Below are 20,109 nucleotides of genomic sequence, written 5' to 3'. Positions count from 1 at the left end.
ATTCTGAAAAATCTGATTTGGGTGAAGTTTGGTTTGAAGATGAAAATGTGTTTGGACATCTGTTTTGGGTGAAGTTTGGTTTGGAAAAACATGAAACATGACTTATACCCACAAATTCTAAAAACTATCACAAATACCCAACAATACCATTGTCAATAACATTCATTATATTATCGCAAACCATAGTCCTGAACATAAATAAATTTGATACAAAATTATTATTTTTATAATGAACTACATGATACACTATCAGATGACCCAGAAGACAAAGTAATATCGTTACAAAATAATAAATGGTGGGTTCTTTTATAAAATACAAAAGTTTGGGGCAATTTTTAAAAAATATAATAGTAATATTTTGGCCCAAAATCAACTATTAAGATTTGGCCAAAATGTAACCTCTCCCCCAGAGCAGGGCTAACGTCTCTGCCGCAGAGTAGGGCTGTGCATGCACACTACCTCCAGTGTTGTTGTTGTCGTCGTCCTCTCTTTGGTATTTTACTTTCTGCCCTATGAGGCTTCCTAAAAGATGCAGATAAAATAAGAGTTGAGCTAATGTTTGCTGGTCATAGTACCTCTTACGTGATGAGTGGCTGGTTCAGATTAGAAATAAGCACACTACATGATAATGAATAAGCTGGTTGGTATCAAGGTTTTTCGTGGATCTCAAATGCGACTCAGATTCTTTTTACAAGATTTAAGATGATTTGAGATCTTTTGCTTATTGGATTGCAGAATCATACTTACATAGGTAATTTCTTGTCCAATTTGACTTTACCCCTCTGTTTGAAGACCTGCATTGTTAACCCACTGGATCATTAATTTTCTACCTTTTCTGTTGGAATGACAAAGGGATCATGCATGACATTAACTTCTAATACTGTTAAATACCTTCATTCTCCACCAGAAGCTAGAGGAAAAATATATGTTTGGTAGTGGTGCATCCGTTATTTAGAAATCCTAGATCCGCCACTGTCTATTATCTGTGGTCCAGCAAAATCTGTTTTACAAGGATCTCCCACATGGGAAAATAACTCAAGATGTCATGTTTTGGGGTATGACCAATTCTTCTGACCTAACATCTCCGCAAAAAGTCAATTCTCCATTCAATAGATCTTTTGTCAGCTGGAATTTTGTTCCCCTTCTCCCGTGTCTGCAATGGTTCTGTGTGGCCCATTCCTTCATGGCAGCAGCCCAGGTATAATTCTGCTTGCTTGTTGATTTTGTATGTGATCTGTTCCTTTCCACATGAACTTCGAAATGTTATTGACAATGTTCTTCATCCTTTGGGTCGCCTTGACATGTGTCGTTGTATCTGTTAAAGTTATTGAAGACTTGGTATGTATAAATTTTAAATATCTCTCCCTAGCTTCTGAAAAGTTTCCTTCTCCCTTCTAAAGTTAGGACTAGGATTTTACATATTCCGTCCACTCTTATTCAATTTACGAAACTTCTCCTTCTTTCTTCAAACTCATACAGTTTAGCGCATCTTCTTCTATTCCATTAATTTCAAAGGATTCATTGTTACTCAAAGATCCATATAACTAATGTTGATTCCACTTGTAAAGGCTCCCAATGCCCTTCATAACTAATGACATTGGTTACTTTTTTTTGTTTCCTATAGCATGTTTCAATAGTTCACTTAGGCAAATGGTATCATGGCACTGATGGAAATCGAAGACTCTTAAGTGGTTTTCTAAGTTCTTGGTTTGGCAATGTAGTCACATATAAGATATTGTGGATACTCTGTAAAAACTAATAAAACTTGTCTATGAGTCAAACAAATTGATAATAGGTATATTGGAAAAAAACTGTAGGTGTAGAGTACAACTAAATACTAAGATAGCTTATCTAACATAAAGAAAAACATTTAGTTCTCAATAACACTACAACTCTCTATGTGATTAAGTTTAAAATAAGCTATGGAAGTTGAGTGCAACTAAATAGTATGTACAGGTGGTGGAAAATTGTCAATTTCTTTTATTTAGTTTGTTATGATGTCAAAGATTAAAACTTCAGTTTTGTTGGCTTTTATAGTAAAATGGCTACTTTGTTTCTTATTTTCAATTCCCATTAGTTGTTAGCAGGGAATTTATTGAACATTTGAAGACAATTAACAGTGTTGTTGACAATAGATTTTGGTGATTATATGTTTGTGCTCTTAATGTGAAGATGCCAGTTAAGCACCTTTTTAGTTTGTTTTTTCGTGTAAAAGACAAGGGAAAGGTCTAGCTCATTGCTACTTATTTCTTTTCTCTCTATAGTCTGCACCATTGTATTTTCACTTTGTGGGAAGATTTTGCTGAAACTGATGGAAATGAGCTAGCTACACAAGTTGACAAACATCCAGTAATCCTAGCAAAACGAATTGCACGGTCTTCTTATGCTGGTATGGACTAGATTTTAACTTTCTTTTATACATTAATGAATTCAAATTTTTCGTACTCATAGATGTACAATACAGGAACATCGTTGACAACAAGATATAATTATGCAATATTGGTAAATCCATTCTATCCACAGGCTGCAGAATTGATGAATTGGTATGAGATAAATATACAAAAGTACTGCATCAATATAGTCATGGACAAAAAGACAATTATTTAAATCACCAAAAATTGTGTGTGTGTCTATTTATAGGGTGAAAGATAATGAAGAAACGTTGAGCATATATACACAGTAGTTCTGCAGAGACAGCTTCATCGCCTCTTCTTGTATCGCTACATGATGAGGCTGTACCTATTGCAAATATTCAGTCACAACCAGCGGTATGCATGTAACATATACTACAGTATATTTTGGTTGAACATTATAACAACTCAACTAATCATCAGCTCTCCTTTATGTTAAACAGATGCAATCTTTTCATGTGGAAGGTAAAATGTCGCTGCTAGATGATGAGCAGCGGTTTTACGAGTTAATGTATTCAAAATGCAAGCAATTTGTTAGAACTTCCATAATAAAAGTTGTCGACTGTTGAATTGCGATCAACATGCGATGTTAACACCCAGGTACCATAATTTTGTTTGCTTTTCAAATTGAAAGTACTTTCTCATAGATTTTATAAATGCATAATAACGTGCAATGATATTGTATAATAGGTGCCGATTTCAAGTTGAAATTGCAGATATAAGTGGATCGACAATTACAACAATATTAGGTGAATCTGTAGAAAGTCTCCTTTCAATGAAAGCTGAACAGATCTATGAAATAACTAAGATAAAGGTACAAACGAGAATTAAAATTTGATTAAATTCATTACTTCAACTGACATGTTAGAGCTTGCCGGACTCATTTTTGAATGCAGAATGAATTGATGCCTCTTCAACCTATTCGGCAACGTCTTACTGACAAAGTGTTCAAAGTACAACTAAAGAAATCATTTTCCAGGACGTCGGATGAAACACCAGCAAAGCTATTCATTCTGTCGTATGTTGAAAAGCAAGATACTCTCCAATTGCCAGCACCATCAACTTTTACAAATGCTGGAGAAAGCAGCAAAAGAGAGCTTGGCAATCTGTCATCCCCGCAGGAACAAAAAGAACTGATCACAGAAGCTACATCATCTAGCAAAAGACAACAGACTGAGCGGACAACTCCAACTAGAAAAAATGCTTCTTCTAGCATAAAGCAAAATATTTAGCCAGTCACTCCTGCAAAGAAAAAGTGAAGGTTAGTAAACCATCTTGAATACGCCGTATATTGAAAAATAGGTTGAGTGTATAGACAATAAAAACTAAAACTGATGAACTATTAAAATTCCTACCGCTAGAATTAAGTCGATTATTCCTCATTTATATCTCCAGTAATTCTTTGTTTTGCAGTAATTCTTTGTTTCGCGATAAGTAGAAGAAACAACACTAACTGATCTGAACAAATTGCGTGATTCCGTTTAGTTCTTATATAAACTCAATCTCTTAATTAAATTGCAAACTGATTCAATGTAAGCACATCTCTTTTACTTTCAATTTTCTCATTCTCTAAACACTACATATCAGAAAGACTCAACACACTAAATTTTGTCATGGCTAATTATTTATTCCTTTTTCCGTCATGCTTCATAGTAAGACATTTGGTGAAATAAAGAAGTTGTATTTGCAACTATGGATTTGTTGTAAAGATACCTATTATTCTTTGAAGTGATGCAAAAGATTATAAATTAATTGAGGTTGTAGGAAGTACTATCCAATAGGTTGTTGCACTAAAGTTTCATTATGTCGCTTCTTTCTATAAACCACAAAATTTGAAAATCTCTATAATAAGAGACATTGAATCTACTACAACAAATAGAACTATAGTCCATACAGGTACTGTGTTGGACGTTATTGAGTCATTAGATTTATCTTTGTCACTAGAAACTCTAAGCTGATATATTACTCCAAAATCGTTAGATAATCAAATAAGTTTTTAATACTTTTTTGGAACGTGATGTTGTTGATTTTCAAATACACGTACTGTTAAAAGTTGTGCATTCCATAGCCCATTTAAGTGCCTCTGCTTCCCATGTTTCCCATATATCTCCTTGGAAGAAGATAACGTTCACCATACTCTGCACTAGAGCAGACAAAAGTGTTGCACTTGGCAGTTCTGTCCTCACAACTGTAGTGTCCTCGTTCTCCTACGTATATTTGAACCTTTGATGATTAAAGAATAAAAATTCACAATGTTTTGTTTGCTTCATCCAATTCACTCTACGTTTTGACTGTTCAACGTGCTTACCATGTACATGGCCATCTTCGGTGGGGACTGAACTTTCCTTCAATTCCCTCTTTCTACAAACTTTGTTCCCTTGTTTTCTCTAACTTGTAAGATGTTGTTTCTTTACTACAGGTGGAGACTTAAATCTTTTGATCTTTGTACATATTAGCTCTTCAGGTGAGGACTATAATAAGTGAAACTTTGAAGTTTGTCACACTTTGCACAATAAGATTCAGAGGAATTAAATAGTATCATATAGAAAGTAAATTATCTAAAGCTCCAAATACTGAATTGCTTTGTCAGTGTCTTTACATCCATCTACCACAACAATCCGAAGGATACAATGTTACTGAACAACTTCTTCGACCATCTCCATTGCTCTCTGGTTTCCTGGAAATTTTGTATATTTTTCCTTTTCCTGAATTCTGTTTTCCTTCATAATTCTTTTTAGTGCCTCTAAATTGGGTGTTTTTGTACTACTACACTTTTGCAAATATGTTCAAGGTGATTAAAAAAACTTACTACATGATAAAATTGGCTCTAAAAGCTCTCTTTAGTCATAATACGAAGCTAAAAAGAAAATTATATTTTATTCTTTCACATTTGATAATGATTGCATGTCTTTTCTTAATGTTTACAGTTTACTGACTATGTGGCCTACTTGTACATATGTCTTTTGATGACTTGTACATACACTACTTTTGATGGCGGCGCAGATGGTTATGGATCAAGGGTACAACTCGGAGAATATACAGGACTACACATGCTTTGGTTTGAACTTTAGTTTTGTCCCTTGTGTACACGTGTTTTAGACAAACATTACAACTTGGGAGTCCTGTAAGTCTGTAACTAAAGATCAAACTGCTTGCTGAAAAAATGCAATAGTAGATCTAAACTACCTTTTTGGTTTGAATTTACTTGTGCTCTCTGGTTTGCTCTATTTCTTCTGTGGTTACAACAGAAAAAGCAATACCTGGTATTTCTTAAGGAGTAGACAAATAGTATCATCGGGCTTGCAATGGCACTTCAAATATGTGCATTAGAATTTATTGCTTTATGTGATTTCTCTTATTCATATTGTGTCAGTGGAATTAGTTTTGCAAAGTATAGTACCTGCATAGAATTATAGAAAGTTCCTTACCTATGCATGTTATTTGTTTGAGCAAACATTCAAACACTCTTCATGGTCAATCATTATGTTTGTACTACCTTCAGTTTCATGTTTTAGAAAATAATTCTCTTAGAACTATTTAATTTGCCTGCATAATTTTAACAACCTAAGATTGCTTGGTTTTTATAATTGTTCCCTCATTCAGAATCGAAGTGTCAAAAGTTAATGCTTATACCATATTCAAGAGAATTTTTTTTAAACAGAAAAGAAAAGGTTGATTCAAGTTCAAGTTGGCTATAGAATTGTCACTTTTAGATACACCTGTGCCATTTCTGAAACCCCTTGTCTCTGTTGTACCATATCTTCTCCTTTCTACGTAAACTATTTCATTCTACTTGGACTTGATTCAGATTATTCTTGATTGTCTCGCATCATTTGTTGTCTCTGTTGTACCATATCTTCTCTTATACTATATTTTGTTCCGCTGGTAAAAGGGAAGGAGGATGCTCTTGTCCAATGGATAGTCAAATCCGGCAAAGTGTGATGGTGTACGCTTAAGAAAAGAGTGGTAGTTGTATTACCATCATTCTGCCAATAAATCCACTTACACTATTGCTTTGCCTTTTTTATTTTATGAGTTACACCATTGTTTTGTGTCACGACCCAAAATCCTAACCTGTCGTGATGGCGCCTATTTATATACTAGGCCAGCCGACAACCTCAATAAACCATAGTTCTTTTAAGTTTGAACATATAATATATAATTCAATACAAAAATTCTCACTAATCCCGACATAAAATACTCCCAAAACCTGGTGTCACTGAGTACATGAGCATCTAAATGATAACAAAGTTTGACTGATAAAATACTGTCTGAAAATATAGAATAGTACAATAACTGAAAGGAAGAGAGCGTCAAGGTCAGCAGACGCCAAGCAGCTACCTTGGTAGTCTCTAACTGATAACACTCTGAGATATAACAATCGCCGTATCCGAAAGTACCTGGATCTGCACGCGAGGTGCATGGTGTAGTATGAGTACAATTAACTCAACAAGTAAATATTAAATAAAGAACTGAAGTAGTGACGAGCTTCACAACTAAGTCCAATTACAGTAATTTCCAACATAAGAAGGTAGGCATGCTTTCAAGTTCAACATTTAAGGCCAAAACAGTAATTTCATGTCAAGTTCAACTGAAACATAGATAATATCTCTCGAAAATTTCAAAAACAGTGATATATGACGACTGTAATACAACAATAATGAAATCAATGCATCCTCTCAGAGCAACAGTCACTCAGTCCTTCCACTCGCTCAGCACTCGGCACTCGCACTCAGTAGGTACCTGCGCTCACTGGGGATGTGTACACACTTCGGAGGGGCTCTTTAATGACCCGACCGGTCGTTTTGAGTATTACAGCCCCGTTCCCCCATTTACTGCTCAATTTATGCTTCACAGTCGTTTTAAGACTTACCGGGTTAGTTGGTTCTGGTCCGGAGGGAATTCGGAGTGAAATGAGATACTTAGTCTCGTAATTGAAAATTTTAAGTTAGAAAAGTTGACCGGATGTAGACTTATGTGTAAACGACCTCATATTTGAATTTTGATGATTCCAATAGCTCCGTATGGTAATTTTTTGGACTTATGAGTTGTCCGAAAAAATATATGGAAGTCTGTAGTGGAATTAGGCTTGAAATGACAAAAGATGAAGTTTTGGGAAGTTTGACCGGGGAGTTGACTTTTTGATATCGAGATCGGAATTTGATTCTGGAAATTAGAATAGCTTCGTTATATCAATTATGACTTGTGTGCAAAATTTGAGGTCAATCGGACTTGATTCGATAGGTTTCGACATCGAATGTAGAAATTGAAATTTCTTATTTCATTAAGCTCGAATTGGGGCATGATTCATGGTTTTAGCGTTGTTTGATGTGATTTGAGGCTTCGACTAAGTTCATATGATATTTTAGAACTTGTTGGTGCATTTGGTTGGGGTCCCGGGGGGCCTCGGGTGAGTTCGGATGCTTAACAGATCGAATTTGGATTTGGAGGAGGAGCTAAAGCAGCTGGGCATCTAGTATGATCACACCTGCACGAAAAAGGGCCACGTGTGCGAGCTCGCGGAAGCGAGGCATGAGTCGCAAAAGAGAAAATGCATGGGCTGGCCAAGCACCGTCACAGGTGCGGACATCGCAGGCGCTAGAGTTTTGTCGCGGGTGCGAAGACCGCAGGTGCGAAGAAATCATCGCGGGCGCAAAAATCCTGGACAGAATGTTAAAAACAGAGGAGTCCGATATTTTTATTTTTGACATTTCCAAAAGCTGGTGAAGCGATTTTTGAGCGAGAAATTATGGGAAATCTTGAGGTAAGTCCCTTGTGATCATTTCTACTCCATAATATTGAATTATCATCGAATAATCCGACTAGATTATATGTTTTTGAGGTGTAAATCGGGGATTTGAACTAAGGGATTTGAAAAATAGATTTGAAGATTTGGAGGTCGAGTTGAGGTCGGATTTTGGTAAAAGTGGTATGGTTAGACTCGTGGTTGAATGGGCTTTCAGATTTTGTAACTTTTGTCGGGTTCCGAGACGTGGACCCCACGGGCAATGTTTGAGCTAAATTTCAGATTTTTATGGAAAATTAGTATTTTCTTATGGAATTAATTTTAATAAATTTTATTGACTGAATCGAATTATTTGTGGCTAGATTGGAGGCGTTTGGAGGCCAATTCACAAGGCAAAGGCTTAGCGGAATAAGAATTTCATGGTTTGAGGTAAGTAACAATTATAAATCTGGTCCTGAGGGTATGAAACCCCAGATTTTGGTATCATGTTATTACTTTGGAGGTGATGCACATGCTAGGTGACAGACGTGTGAACGTGCACCGAGGGGATTGTGACTTGGTCCGTCCCGTGAAAACTATAAAGTTGAATAAATTATTGTTAGCTATGTGTTCTCTATGTGTTGTGGAAATTTGACTATAAGTTATGTTAGAAACCATGTTTAGGCTATATGTTGGTATTGTTGGTGTCACGACCCAAAATTCTAACCTGTCGTGTTGACGCCTATCTTAATACTAGGCATGCCGATAATCTCCATAAACCACAATTTCTCTTTAAGTTTGAAAATATAATATTTAAATACAATACAAAATACCATAAATACTGATACGAACACTCCCCAAAATCTGGTGTCACTGAGTACATGAGCATATAATATGAATACAAGTCTGAAAAATATGGTCTATGATAATCTGAGGCCAAATACAGTAACAAGGAGATAGGGAAAGAGAGACAAGGTCTACGAAATACGACAACTACCTCTGAATCTCCGAAAAATCAACTGTGCGAGAGAATCAACACCCGCTATGTTTGGGAACACATGGATCTGCACACGAAGTGCAGGGTGTAGCATGAGTACAACCAACTCAACAAGTAACAATAATAAATAAGGAACTAAAGATAATGATGAGCTACACAGTTACAGTTTATTTTTAGTAATTCCAGCACAGAGTAGACATGCTTTCAATTCCAAAAGTTTAAGTCAAATCAGTTTTATACAGTTCAAGTTCATGTAATCCGGATATAAAATCTTTCAGAGAATTTCACATCAATGACAGATAGCAACTAAGTGCAACAACAAATGAAAAGTAAGTACAACCTCTCAGGCAACAGATACTCAACTCGTCACAACAGCTCAATCACTCGGCTCTCAGCCCTCAACACTCACACTCAATGGGTACTCGCGCTCACTAGGGGTGTACAGACTCCGGAGGGGCTCCTACAGCCCAAGCGCTATAATCTGCACGGACAACTCACGTGTTGCACGGACAACTCACGTGCCATAGTATAAATATCTGGATCCACACGGACAACTCATGTACTGCACGGACAACTCACGTGTTGCACGAACAACTCACGTGCTATGATATAATATAAGGATCCGCACGGACAACTCATGTGCTATAGTATAATATAAGGATCCGCACGGATAACTTACGTGCTATAACATAATATCTCACAATCAGGCCCTCGGCCTCTCTTAGTCAGAAATTTCTCCAGTCTCTCGGGCTCTCAACAAATCATGAAATCAGCCCAAACAACAATGATATGATGCATCGTTAAAGAACAATAGAGAATGGGAGAAAATAATCAAGCAAATTATGACTGAGTACAAAACAACAATTAAGTAGATAGTTCAACATGTCCACGACCTCTGTGAGTCCCAACAGTACCAATATGTAGCCTAAACATGATTTATAGTTAAATTTTCACAACACATAGAGAGCACAGAGCTAACAACAAGTTATTCAACTTTACAGTTTTCATGGGATGGACCAAGTCACAATCCCCTCGGTGCACGCCCACACGCCCGTCACCTAGCATGTGCGTCACCTCCAAAGTAATCACATGATAACAAATTTCGGGGTTTCATACCCTCAGGACCAGATTTATAACTGTTACTTACCTCAAAACGTGAAATTCTTTACTCTGCTATGCCTTTGCCTCGCAAATCGGCCTCCGAATGCCTCAAATCCCGTTGTTTCCTCTGAAAATCTCCCGAAAATCGCCTCAATCCGAGCTCCAAATCGTTAAAAATGGAAAATAGGACGAAGTCCCATTTTCTGAACTTAAACTTTCTGTCCAGACCTCTCCTCTTCGCAAATGCGACAGGTCCCTCGTGTTCGCGAAGCACAAAATCGTACTGCCCAACATTTGCTCTTCGCGAACGCGAGACACTGCTCGCGAACGCGAATTCCTCTTCGCGAACGCGAAGGCAAGAATCCATGCCAACTATTTTTCTCTTCGCGAATGCGATACCCAAGTGCAAACACGATGAACAACTGAGCTCCTCTTCGCGAACGCGATGGCCCACTAGCGAACACGAAGAGTAAATCTTGCATGCCTCAAATTCCCCTTCGCAAATGCGAGGGCCCACTCACGAATGCGAAGAAGCAAACCAAAAAAGCACACCAACAGTCTTCAGCCAACATGCCAAGTCCAAAAAATGATCCGTTAACCTCCCAGAACTCACCCGAACCCCCAGGGACCTCAATCAAACATACCATCAAGTCCTAAAATATCATATGAACTTAGTCGAACCCTCAAATCACCTCAAACAATGCTAAAACCACGAATCATACCCCAATTCAAGCCTAATGAACTTTGAAAATTCTAATTTCTACAAACGACTTTGAAACCTATCAAATCACATTTGATTGACCTCAAATTTTGCACACAAGTCATAAATGACATAACAGACCTATTCAAATTTTCAAAATCGGATTGCTGCCCCGATATCAAAAAGTCAACCCTTCGGTCAAACTTTTCAAAAATTCAACTTCCGGCATTCCAAGCCTAATTCCACTACAGCCCTCCAATAAATTTTTCGGACACGCTCCTAAGTCCAAAATCACCATACGGAGTTGTTGGAATTATCATAACTCAAATTCGAGGTCTTTTAGACATAGGTCCATATCCGGTCACTTTTGTAAATTAAACTTTTCAATTATGAGACTAAGTGTCTCATTTCACTTCGAATTCCTTTCGGACCTGAACCAACTAACCCGGTAAGTCATAAAATAACTGTAAAGCATAAATTGAGCAGTAAATGGGGGAACGGAGTTATAATAGTCAAAACGACTGGCCGGGTCGTTACATTCTCCCCCTCTTAAACAAACGTTCGTCCTTGAACGGGTTTAGAATAATACATGGAGTCTCAAATAGGTGTGGATATTTGCTCCGTATCTCCGTCCTAATCTCCCAAGTAGCTTCTCCGACTAGGTGGCCTCTCCATTGTACCTTCACTGATGCTATGTTCTTTGACCTTAGCTTTCGAACCTGCCGGTCTAAAATAGACACTGTCTCCACATCATAAGTCAAATTACCGTCCAATTGTACTGTACTGAAATCCAAAATATGAGACGGATCCCCGACATACTTTCGGAGCATCAATACATGGAACACTAGATGAACACCTGATATACTAGGTGGCAAGGCAAGTTCATAAGCCATCTCTCCAATTTTCTTAAGTATCTCAAAAGGCCCAATATACCGAGGGCTCAACTTTCCCTTCTTCCCGAACCTCAACACACCCTTCATGGGTGAAAGCTTGAGCAGAACCTTTTCCCCGACCATGTGAACAATATCACGAACCTTTCTGTCGGCATAACTCTTCTGTCTAGACTGTGTCGTGCGAAGCCGTTCCTGAATCACTTTGACCTTCTCTAAAGCATCCTGAACCAAGTTAGTACCCAATAGCCTAGCCTCACCCGGATCAAACAAACCTACCAGGGACCGACACCATCTCCCATACAAAGCTTCATACGGAGCCATCTGAATACTCGACTGGTAGCGGTTATTGTAAGCAAACTCCGAGAGTGGCAGAAATTGATCCCAAGAACCCCCAAAATCAATGACACAAACGCGTAACATATCCTCCAATATCTGAATAGTGCGCTCGGACTGTCCGTCCATCTGAGGGTGAAATGTTGTATTCAACTGAACTTGTATGCCCAATTCTCGCTGCACCGCTCTCCAAAACTGTGATGTAAACTGCATGCCCCGATCTGAAATGATGGACACTGCACACCGTGTAGGCAAATAATCTCGTGAATATAAATCCCAGCCAACTGCTCCAAAGAATAATTAGTACCAACTGGGATAAAATGCGTAGATTTGGTCAACCGATCTACTATCACCCAAACCGCATCAAACTTTCTCAAAGTTTGTGGGAGCCCAACTACGAAGTCCTTGGTAATATGCTCCCACTTCCACTCCGGAATTTTAAGTCTCTGTAGTAATCCACTTGGTCTCTGATGCTCGTACTTTACCTGTTGACAATTTAGACACCGAGCTACAAACCCAATTATATCTTTCTTCATTCGCCTCCACTAATAGTGCTGCCTCAAATCCTGATACATTTTCGCGGCGCCTGGATGAATAGAGTACCGTGAACTGTGAGCTTCCTGGAGAATCAGATCATGCAAACCATCTACATTAGGCACACATAGCATGCCCTACATCCGTAATACACCGTCATCTCCAATAGTGACTTCTTTGGCATCACCGTGCTGAACTGTGTCCTTAAGGACAAGCATATATGGATCATCATACTGGCGCTCTCTGATGCGATCATATAAAGAAGACCGAGAGACCACATATGCCAGAACTCGATTCGGCTCATAAACATCCAATCTAATAAACTGGTTAGCCAAGGCTTAAACATCCAAGGCTAAAAGGCCTTTCTGCTACCGGTAAGTATGCTAAGCTGCCCAAACTCTTCGCCTTATGACTCAAGGCATCGGCCATCACATTGGCCTTTCTGGGATGATAGAGAATGGTAATGTCATAATCTTTAAGCAACTCTAACCACCTCAGCTGCCGCAAATTAAGATCCTTCGATGTAAACAAATATTGTAGACTCCGATGATCGGTATATACCTCACACTGGACACCGTACAAGTAATACAGCCAAATTTTCAGGGCATGAACAATAGCTACTAACTCAAGATCGTGGACTGGATAATTCTTCTCATGTACCTTTAACTGTCTGGACGCATAGGCAATCACCCTACCGTCTTGCATAAGCATTACGCCGAGACCAATACGTGACGCGTCACAATACACAGTATAAGACTCTGAACCTGTAGGCAATACCAATACTGGAGTTGTAGTCAAAGCTGTTTTGAGCTTCTGAAAGCTCTCTTCACATTCATCCGACCACCTGAATGGAGCACCTTTCTGGGTCAATTTAGTCATAGGCGATGCAATAGACGAGAATCCCTCCATGAAACGACGATAATAACCGGCCAAGCCAAGAAAACTCCAAACCTCAATAACTGAAGATGGTCTGGGCCAATTCTGAACTGCCTCTATTTTCTTCGGGTCCATCTTAATTCCTTCACTGGACACTATATGTCCCAAGAATGCCACCGAACTAAGCCAGAACTCACACTTAGAGAATTTGGAATAAAGTCTCTCCTCTCTCAGCCTCTGTAATACAATAGTCAAGTGTTGTGCATGCTCCTCTTGGCTACGTGAGTACACCAGAATATCATCAATAAATACTACGACAAATAAATCAAGATATGGCTGGAATACACTATTCAGAAAATGCATAAATGCTGCTGGGGCATTGGTTAGCCCAAAAGACATCACAAGAAATTCATAGTGGCCATAACGAGTTCTGAATATCGTCTTTAGAATATTCGAATCCCGAATTTTCAACTGGTGATACCCAAATCTCAAATCAATTTTGGAGAACACCCTCGCTCCCTGAAGCTGGTCAAATAAGTCATCAATACGCGGCAAAGGATATTTATTCTTGATGGTAACTTTGTTCAACTGCCTATAATCGATGCACATCCGCATAGTACCACCTTTCTTTTTCACAAACAGAATCGGTGCACCCCCAAGGTGACACACTAGGCCTAATAAACCCCTTTTCAAGGAGTTCCTGAAGTTTCTCTTTCAATTCTTTTAACTCATCTGGTGCCATACGATACGGAGGGAAAGAAATGGGCCGAGTGCCCTTCACCAAGTCAATACCGAAATCAATATCCCTGTCGAGTGGCATACCCGGCAGGTCTGTAGGAAATACATCCGAAAAGTCTCGCACGACCAGTACTGAATCAATAATAGGAGTATCAGCATTAACATTTCTCACAAAGGCCAAATATGACAAACATCCCTTTCCAACCATACGTTGGGCCTTCAAATAAGAAATTACCCTATTAGGAAAAAAATCTAGAGAACCTCTCCATTCCACCTTTGGCAACCCCGGCATCGTCAATGTCACAAGTTTTGTATGACAGTCCAGAATAGCATGACATGGAGACAACCAATCCATACCCAGGATTACATCGAAATCAACCATACAAAGTAATAAAAGATCAACTCTAGTCTCCAGTTCCCCAATAGTTACCACACATGACCGATACACACGGTCCACAGTAATAATATCGCCCACCGGTGTAGATACACAAATAGGTGAAACTAAGGACTCACAGGGCATATCCAGATAATGAGAAAAATACAATGATACATATGAATAAGTGGAACCAGGTTCAAATAATATAGAAGCCTCCCTATGGCACACTGAAACAATACCTGTGATCACTGCATCTGAAGCAACAACATTTGGCCTGGCAGGAAAAGCATAGAATCGGGCCTAACCGCTACCTGATCGCCCCCCTCTTGGGCGACCCCTAGCTGCCTGATCCCCACCCGAGCTGGCTGGGTGGGTGGTGGAACTGCTGGTGCTGGTGCAGTCAGTTGAGGACTCTGTTGTTGAGCCCCACTCGCCTAGGACACTCTCTCTTGAAATGACCAAATTCTCCGCACTCGAAACAACCCCTCCTCTGGCGGAACTGCTGCTCCTAATAACCCGAGGAATTACCTGTAGAAGCCTGAGCGGACAAGGCACGATGAGAACTCTGCACTGGTAGTGCACTGAATGAAGACTGGCATGAGTGAGCACTATAAGAACTGTAGCTAACTGATGCACCACGATCAGCTGGACGACCCGTCTGAGCATGTCTGTAAGAACGACCCCTACCGCGGTAAAACTGACCCCCTGAAGGAACACCGTTGTAATCACCTGGACCACGAGGCCTCTTAGCCTCCCTCTCTCCACGTTCCTGGCTACGAACCATCTCTATTTGCCGAGCAATGTCAACTACCTCATCAAAAGTAGCACCAAATACCATCTCCCTAGTCATAAGTAACCGCAACTAATATGTGAGGCCATCAATGAACCTCATAATCCTCTCCCTATCAGTGGGAACCAAATAGACTGCGTGACGAACCAACTCAGAAAATCTCATCTCATACTGCATCACAGACATGCCATCCTGACAAAACTGCTCAAACTGTCTGCGCAGCTCCTCTCTGCGAGACCGCGGCATGAACTTCTCCAAAAAGAGAACGGAGAATTCATGCCATGTAAGTGGTACTGCATCAACTGGAATGCGCCTCTCATAAGCCTCCTACCATCTGAAGGAAGCCCCAGAAAACTGAAAAGTAGTGAACGAGACCTCACTGGTCTCCAGAATACCCGTTGTCTGAAGCATCCGTTGACACATATCCAGAAAACCCTGAGCATCATATGACTCAGTACCGCTAAATAGTGGAGGTCGAAGCCTCTCAAATCTGTCAAGTCTCCTCTGCTCATCATCTGCCATAACAGGAACTACCGGGGCTTGAGCAGTTGCAGCCGGCTGGGCTGGTAGTGCCCCCGGTATCTGAAGTCCCTGTACTACTTGGTCTAGAGTACGGGCAACAAAGGTATGAGTACCTCCCCTGGCCTGAGAAGTGGCAGGTGCGGCTGGAGAAGTGGCAGGTGTGGCCTGAGCCGAAACCACCTGAGCAAGACTAGTGCAAGCTGCCAATATCTGGGCCAAAGTCTCCTGAAGGCCTATAATATCAAAAGGCACAGCTGGTGCTTGAGCTGGTGCAACTGGTGGTACTGCAGGTGCTACTCCTACTTCTGCATGAGCTATACCTCAAACTCTACCTTGGCCCCGGCCATTACCACGGCCTCGACCTCTCGCGGCCCTAAATGGTGGCACTGGTGGCTGACCGTCTGATCCGGTAGTATGGGTCCTCACCATCTGTGAGAGAATAGAATAACAAAAATTTAGTTTTCCGGAAATAACAAATTCACACTACATAATATAAGAAAGTGAAATTTTCCTAAGGGTTTTGCAGCCTCTCGAAGATAAGTACAGACGTCTCCGTACCGATCCGCAAGACTCTACTAAACCTGCTCATAACTCGTGAGACCTATGTAACCTAGGGCTTTGAGAATTATATATAGCAATTGAGAATGTTTCCGGACTTGTGTATGGATAAAATCTGAGATTTGCATTTGAAGGTGTCGAGACTTGCGGTAATTTTATATGACTATGGATTCTACATTTTAGTATAAGAAAGGAAAGAGGAACAATTTTAAATTTGCATAAGGTATTTTTAGAGTGAGTGTTACGGTTGTGGTATTTATGGAGGTGCTTAAGAAGAATACAGTGGCTTATGGGCCTTAGGGCAGTATAGTTGTATGTTAGGTTGTCTTGTAGTGTGCTTTGGGTAAGGATCGTGGAGTTATGACAAGGAGAAATGTCAAATTGAGGTTGGTTCAGAAGAAACTCGGAGAAAATAAGACGACTGGATAGTAGGCTGGACCATGTTTGGTAATGGTATGATCATATGTGTTGAGGCACTACGGATGTTTTAGTGGAAATATTCTTGGATTGGTGACCTGCGTGACTTGGTCGAGTTAGAGGAATTTAGTTATGATATCTTGATTGTGTGCAAATGGATTTCAAAGTGTTCCTGATGGTTTCTACCATGGTTTGAGCTGGATATGTCCTACCGGCATGAGGAACATATTGTGTATTGTGATTTCCTCTTGTTTGGGAGCAAAAGGAAGGTTTCTAACTAATCGGGTAGGTAAATTACTGGTGACTCAAAGTTGATAATGAAATTATTGTGCTTGTCACGTGATGACATGATAGATGTGGTGTGTTGTGCGGGATTAAGCTTTGCAAGTACAAGGTGGCAGTTTATTCTTGAAAGGAAGATCACGAATTTTGGATATAATGGTCAATTTCAGATAATTAGATGAATGTTATAACGGCTCAGTAATCCCTGAGAAGGGTGTGCATTTCAAAAGGCGCATTGTGTTTTGACTTACGGATGTTCATTTGTATTGTAATACTCACCTGGTTGATAGACTGCTGATATTCAAATTATTGCTATGTGGCACAGGAGAATTATGAAAGTATTCCTTATGGGAAGATTGTGAATGGAAGATGTGTTAGTCATTCTAGTGCTGGAGTTGGGATCAGTTACGGTGATTCATGTGTTTGATGAATTTGGAGACTGGGAGTTCTCAAAAGTATATTGTTTCGGGTTGCGGGCTGTTTGAGGTGAGTATTTTTTTAACTCAGTGGAGGCACTAGTTGCGTTAATTATTTGTGATAGCTACACGCTATAAGTGTGCATATATGTGAGGTTTGAGCCCATGTGCGGGCATTAGAGCAAGTATTCATACTCGGAAGAATGCTTAGGTTATTATATGCCTAGAGTTGACTGTTAAGCATAAAGTTATAACATTTCCCATATTCATACCTTTGTTGAGAACTATCTGGGCTATACTTGAGGTTACAAAGAAGATGATTTCCTAAATAAACGGGATAGTTACTATTTTCGCGTTAACTTGCCGATTTGAAGTGTGATAGCAGACTTTGCACATGCTTACGCTATGGCATGCTATTTATACCAGTCCAAGAGCATGAGAATCTTATTTCATTATCATATACAAGTGTACTTGTTTAATTGCTCATGTATGATATGCTGGGACTGTAGGCCTGTGACCATGCTGGGCGATTCATATTATTGGCACGTGAGTTGTCCGTGCCATGTGTGACAATTCTATTTCTATAATAATTTATTTGATCTATTAATCTTCTTCCTCTACAATTGTGCACATGCACCTAAGGTTATCCTCTTCACGAAATTTGAGGAGTTGGTTGTAACATTGTTGTTGTGGTGGTGCTTGTTGAACTTGCAATACGGTTATCTTCTTTGAGACATCTCCCATATTTGGGTACACAGATTGTGCAGTTGTGGCTTGAGTTATATTGATGTGGCGTGTCTGTGGGATAGTTGTGTTTAATAATATAAGGTCATTGGACCTAGAATAGGTACTATCAGGCTTGATTAATGGTATATTCGGGAGGATAATATTAAAAGTCGGCTCAGGAGAGGATTGTGGTTCTGGTTGGGGTGAGAGAGCTCCATGGCTAGTTGATCTGATGAGTGGTTATGAGTTTTTGATTGTTTCTTTCATCTTTAGCAGTGTACGAAGGTTTTGGAATGAGGTTCTATTGAATGCAGGGTTTTATACTAGTACTTGGTTGGTTTTGAGTAGTTACTGTGATCAGAAATGGTATTACGATTATGCGAGTTGTGTAGTATGTTATGTGATTATATTTGGGATTATGGTTATGGCTGGATAAAGCTTGTTCAGGTTTATACAGTGTGTAGATGTGAGATTCGGGTCTTGAAAAGAATTCTGGATGCTAGAAATTTGGCTCCAAGGTTTTTGGGATAAGGTTAAATTAATGATTTTTTTATTATGTTGTGTGGTCAAGCCTATATAGAATAGGGTGACGTGATGATCACCCCCGGGTGCGTGCATGGTAAGATGGAATGGTGATTTAATGGCTTGGAAACAACTCTTGGTATGTTCGAGGACAAACGTATGTTTAAGTGGGGGCTTTGTAATGACCCGACCGGTCATTTTGAGTATTACAGCCCCGTTCCCCCATTTACTGCTCAATTTATGCTTCACAGTCATTTTAAGACTTACCGGGTTAGTTGGTTCAGGTCCGGAGGGAATTCGGAGTGAAATGAGACACTTTGTCTCATAATTGAAAATTTTAAGTTAGAAATGTTGACCAGATGTGGACTTATGTGTAAACGACCTCAGATTTGAATTTTGATAATTCCAATAGCTCCGTATAGTAATTTTGGACTTAGGAGTTGTCCAGAAAATTATTTGGAGGTCTGTAGTGGAATTAGGCTTGAAATGGCGAAAGATGAATTTTTGGGAAGTTTGACCGGGGAGTTAACGTTTTGATATCGAGGTCGGAATCCGATTATGGAAATTGGAATAGCTTCGTTATGTCAATTATGACTTGTGTACAAAATTTGAGGTTAATCAGACTTGATTCGATAGGTTTCGGCATCTAATGCAAAAATTGGAATTTCTTAGTTTCATTAAGCTAGAATTAGGGCATGATTCGTGGTTTTAGCGTTGTTTGATGTGATTTGAGGCTTCGACTAAGTTCGTATGATATTTTAGGACTTGTTGGTGTATTTGGTTAGGGTCCCGGGGGGCCTCGGGTGAGTTCGGATGCTTAACGGATCGAATTTGGATTTGGAGGAGGAGCTGAAGCAGTTGGGCATCTGGTATGATCGCACCTGCACGAAAAAGAGCCTCAGGTGCGAGCTCGCGGAAGCGAGGCATGAGTCGCAAAAGCAAAAATGCATGGGCTGGCCAGGCACCGCGGGTGCAAAATATTTTGCCGCGGGTGCGAAGACTATTTCGTATATCGGAAAAAGGAATGATCCGTCGGGGTCAGGATTGCTCTCTGATAATGGATCAGATTGTACCGCAAGTGCGAGAGTTTTGCCGCGGGTGCGAAGACCGCAGGTGCGAAGAAATCATCGCTGGTGCAAAAATCCTGGACAGAATGTTAAAAACGGAGGAGTCCGAGATTTTGTCATTTTTG

The 20,109-nt window shown here is 39.8% G+C and overlaps 1 protein-coding gene across 5 annotated transcripts; it reads left to right on the top strand.

Annotated features, from left to right (window-relative positions):
- Positions 1-317: 317 nt before the first annotated feature.
- Positions 318-5,638, top strand: LOC107831489 (uncharacterized). 5 transcript variants are annotated; one of them, XR_001658380.2, is made up of 9 exons: positions 319-751; positions 2,265-2,389; positions 2,465-2,543; positions 2,641-2,768; positions 2,855-3,011; positions 3,102-3,225; positions 3,308-3,672; positions 4,831-4,875; positions 5,415-5,638. XR_001658380.2 is itself a non-coding variant. In XM_075235138.1 (8 exons), the coding sequence occupies exons 5-7, from the start codon at positions 2,998-3,000 to the stop codon at positions 3,641-3,643; spliced, it is 474 nt and encodes a 157-aa protein (XP_075091239.1). In that variant the 5' UTR covers positions 318-751; positions 2,265-2,389; positions 2,465-2,543; positions 2,641-2,768; positions 2,855-2,997; the 3' UTR covers positions 3,644-3,672; positions 5,415-5,638. The 5 variants fall into 5 exon arrangements, 2 of the variants coding, with proteins under 2 accessions (XP_075091239.1, XP_075091238.1); XR_001658377.2 differs by having other exon boundaries at positions 321-751; positions 5,339-5,638; XR_001658378.2 differs by lacking the exon at positions 319-751 and adding an exon at positions 788-1,198 and having other exon boundaries at positions 5,339-5,638.
- The last annotated feature ends 14,471 nt before the right edge of the window (positions 5,639-20,109 follow it).

The sequence above is a fragment of the Nicotiana tabacum genome, chromosome 17 (assembly GCF_000715075.1).
Source record: "Nicotiana tabacum cultivar K326 chromosome 17, ASM71507v2, whole genome shotgun sequence".
Classification (NCBI taxonomy): domain Eukaryota; kingdom Viridiplantae; phylum Streptophyta; class Magnoliopsida; order Solanales; family Solanaceae; genus Nicotiana; species Nicotiana tabacum.
This window is presented reverse-complemented; position numbering and strand designations above follow the sequence as displayed.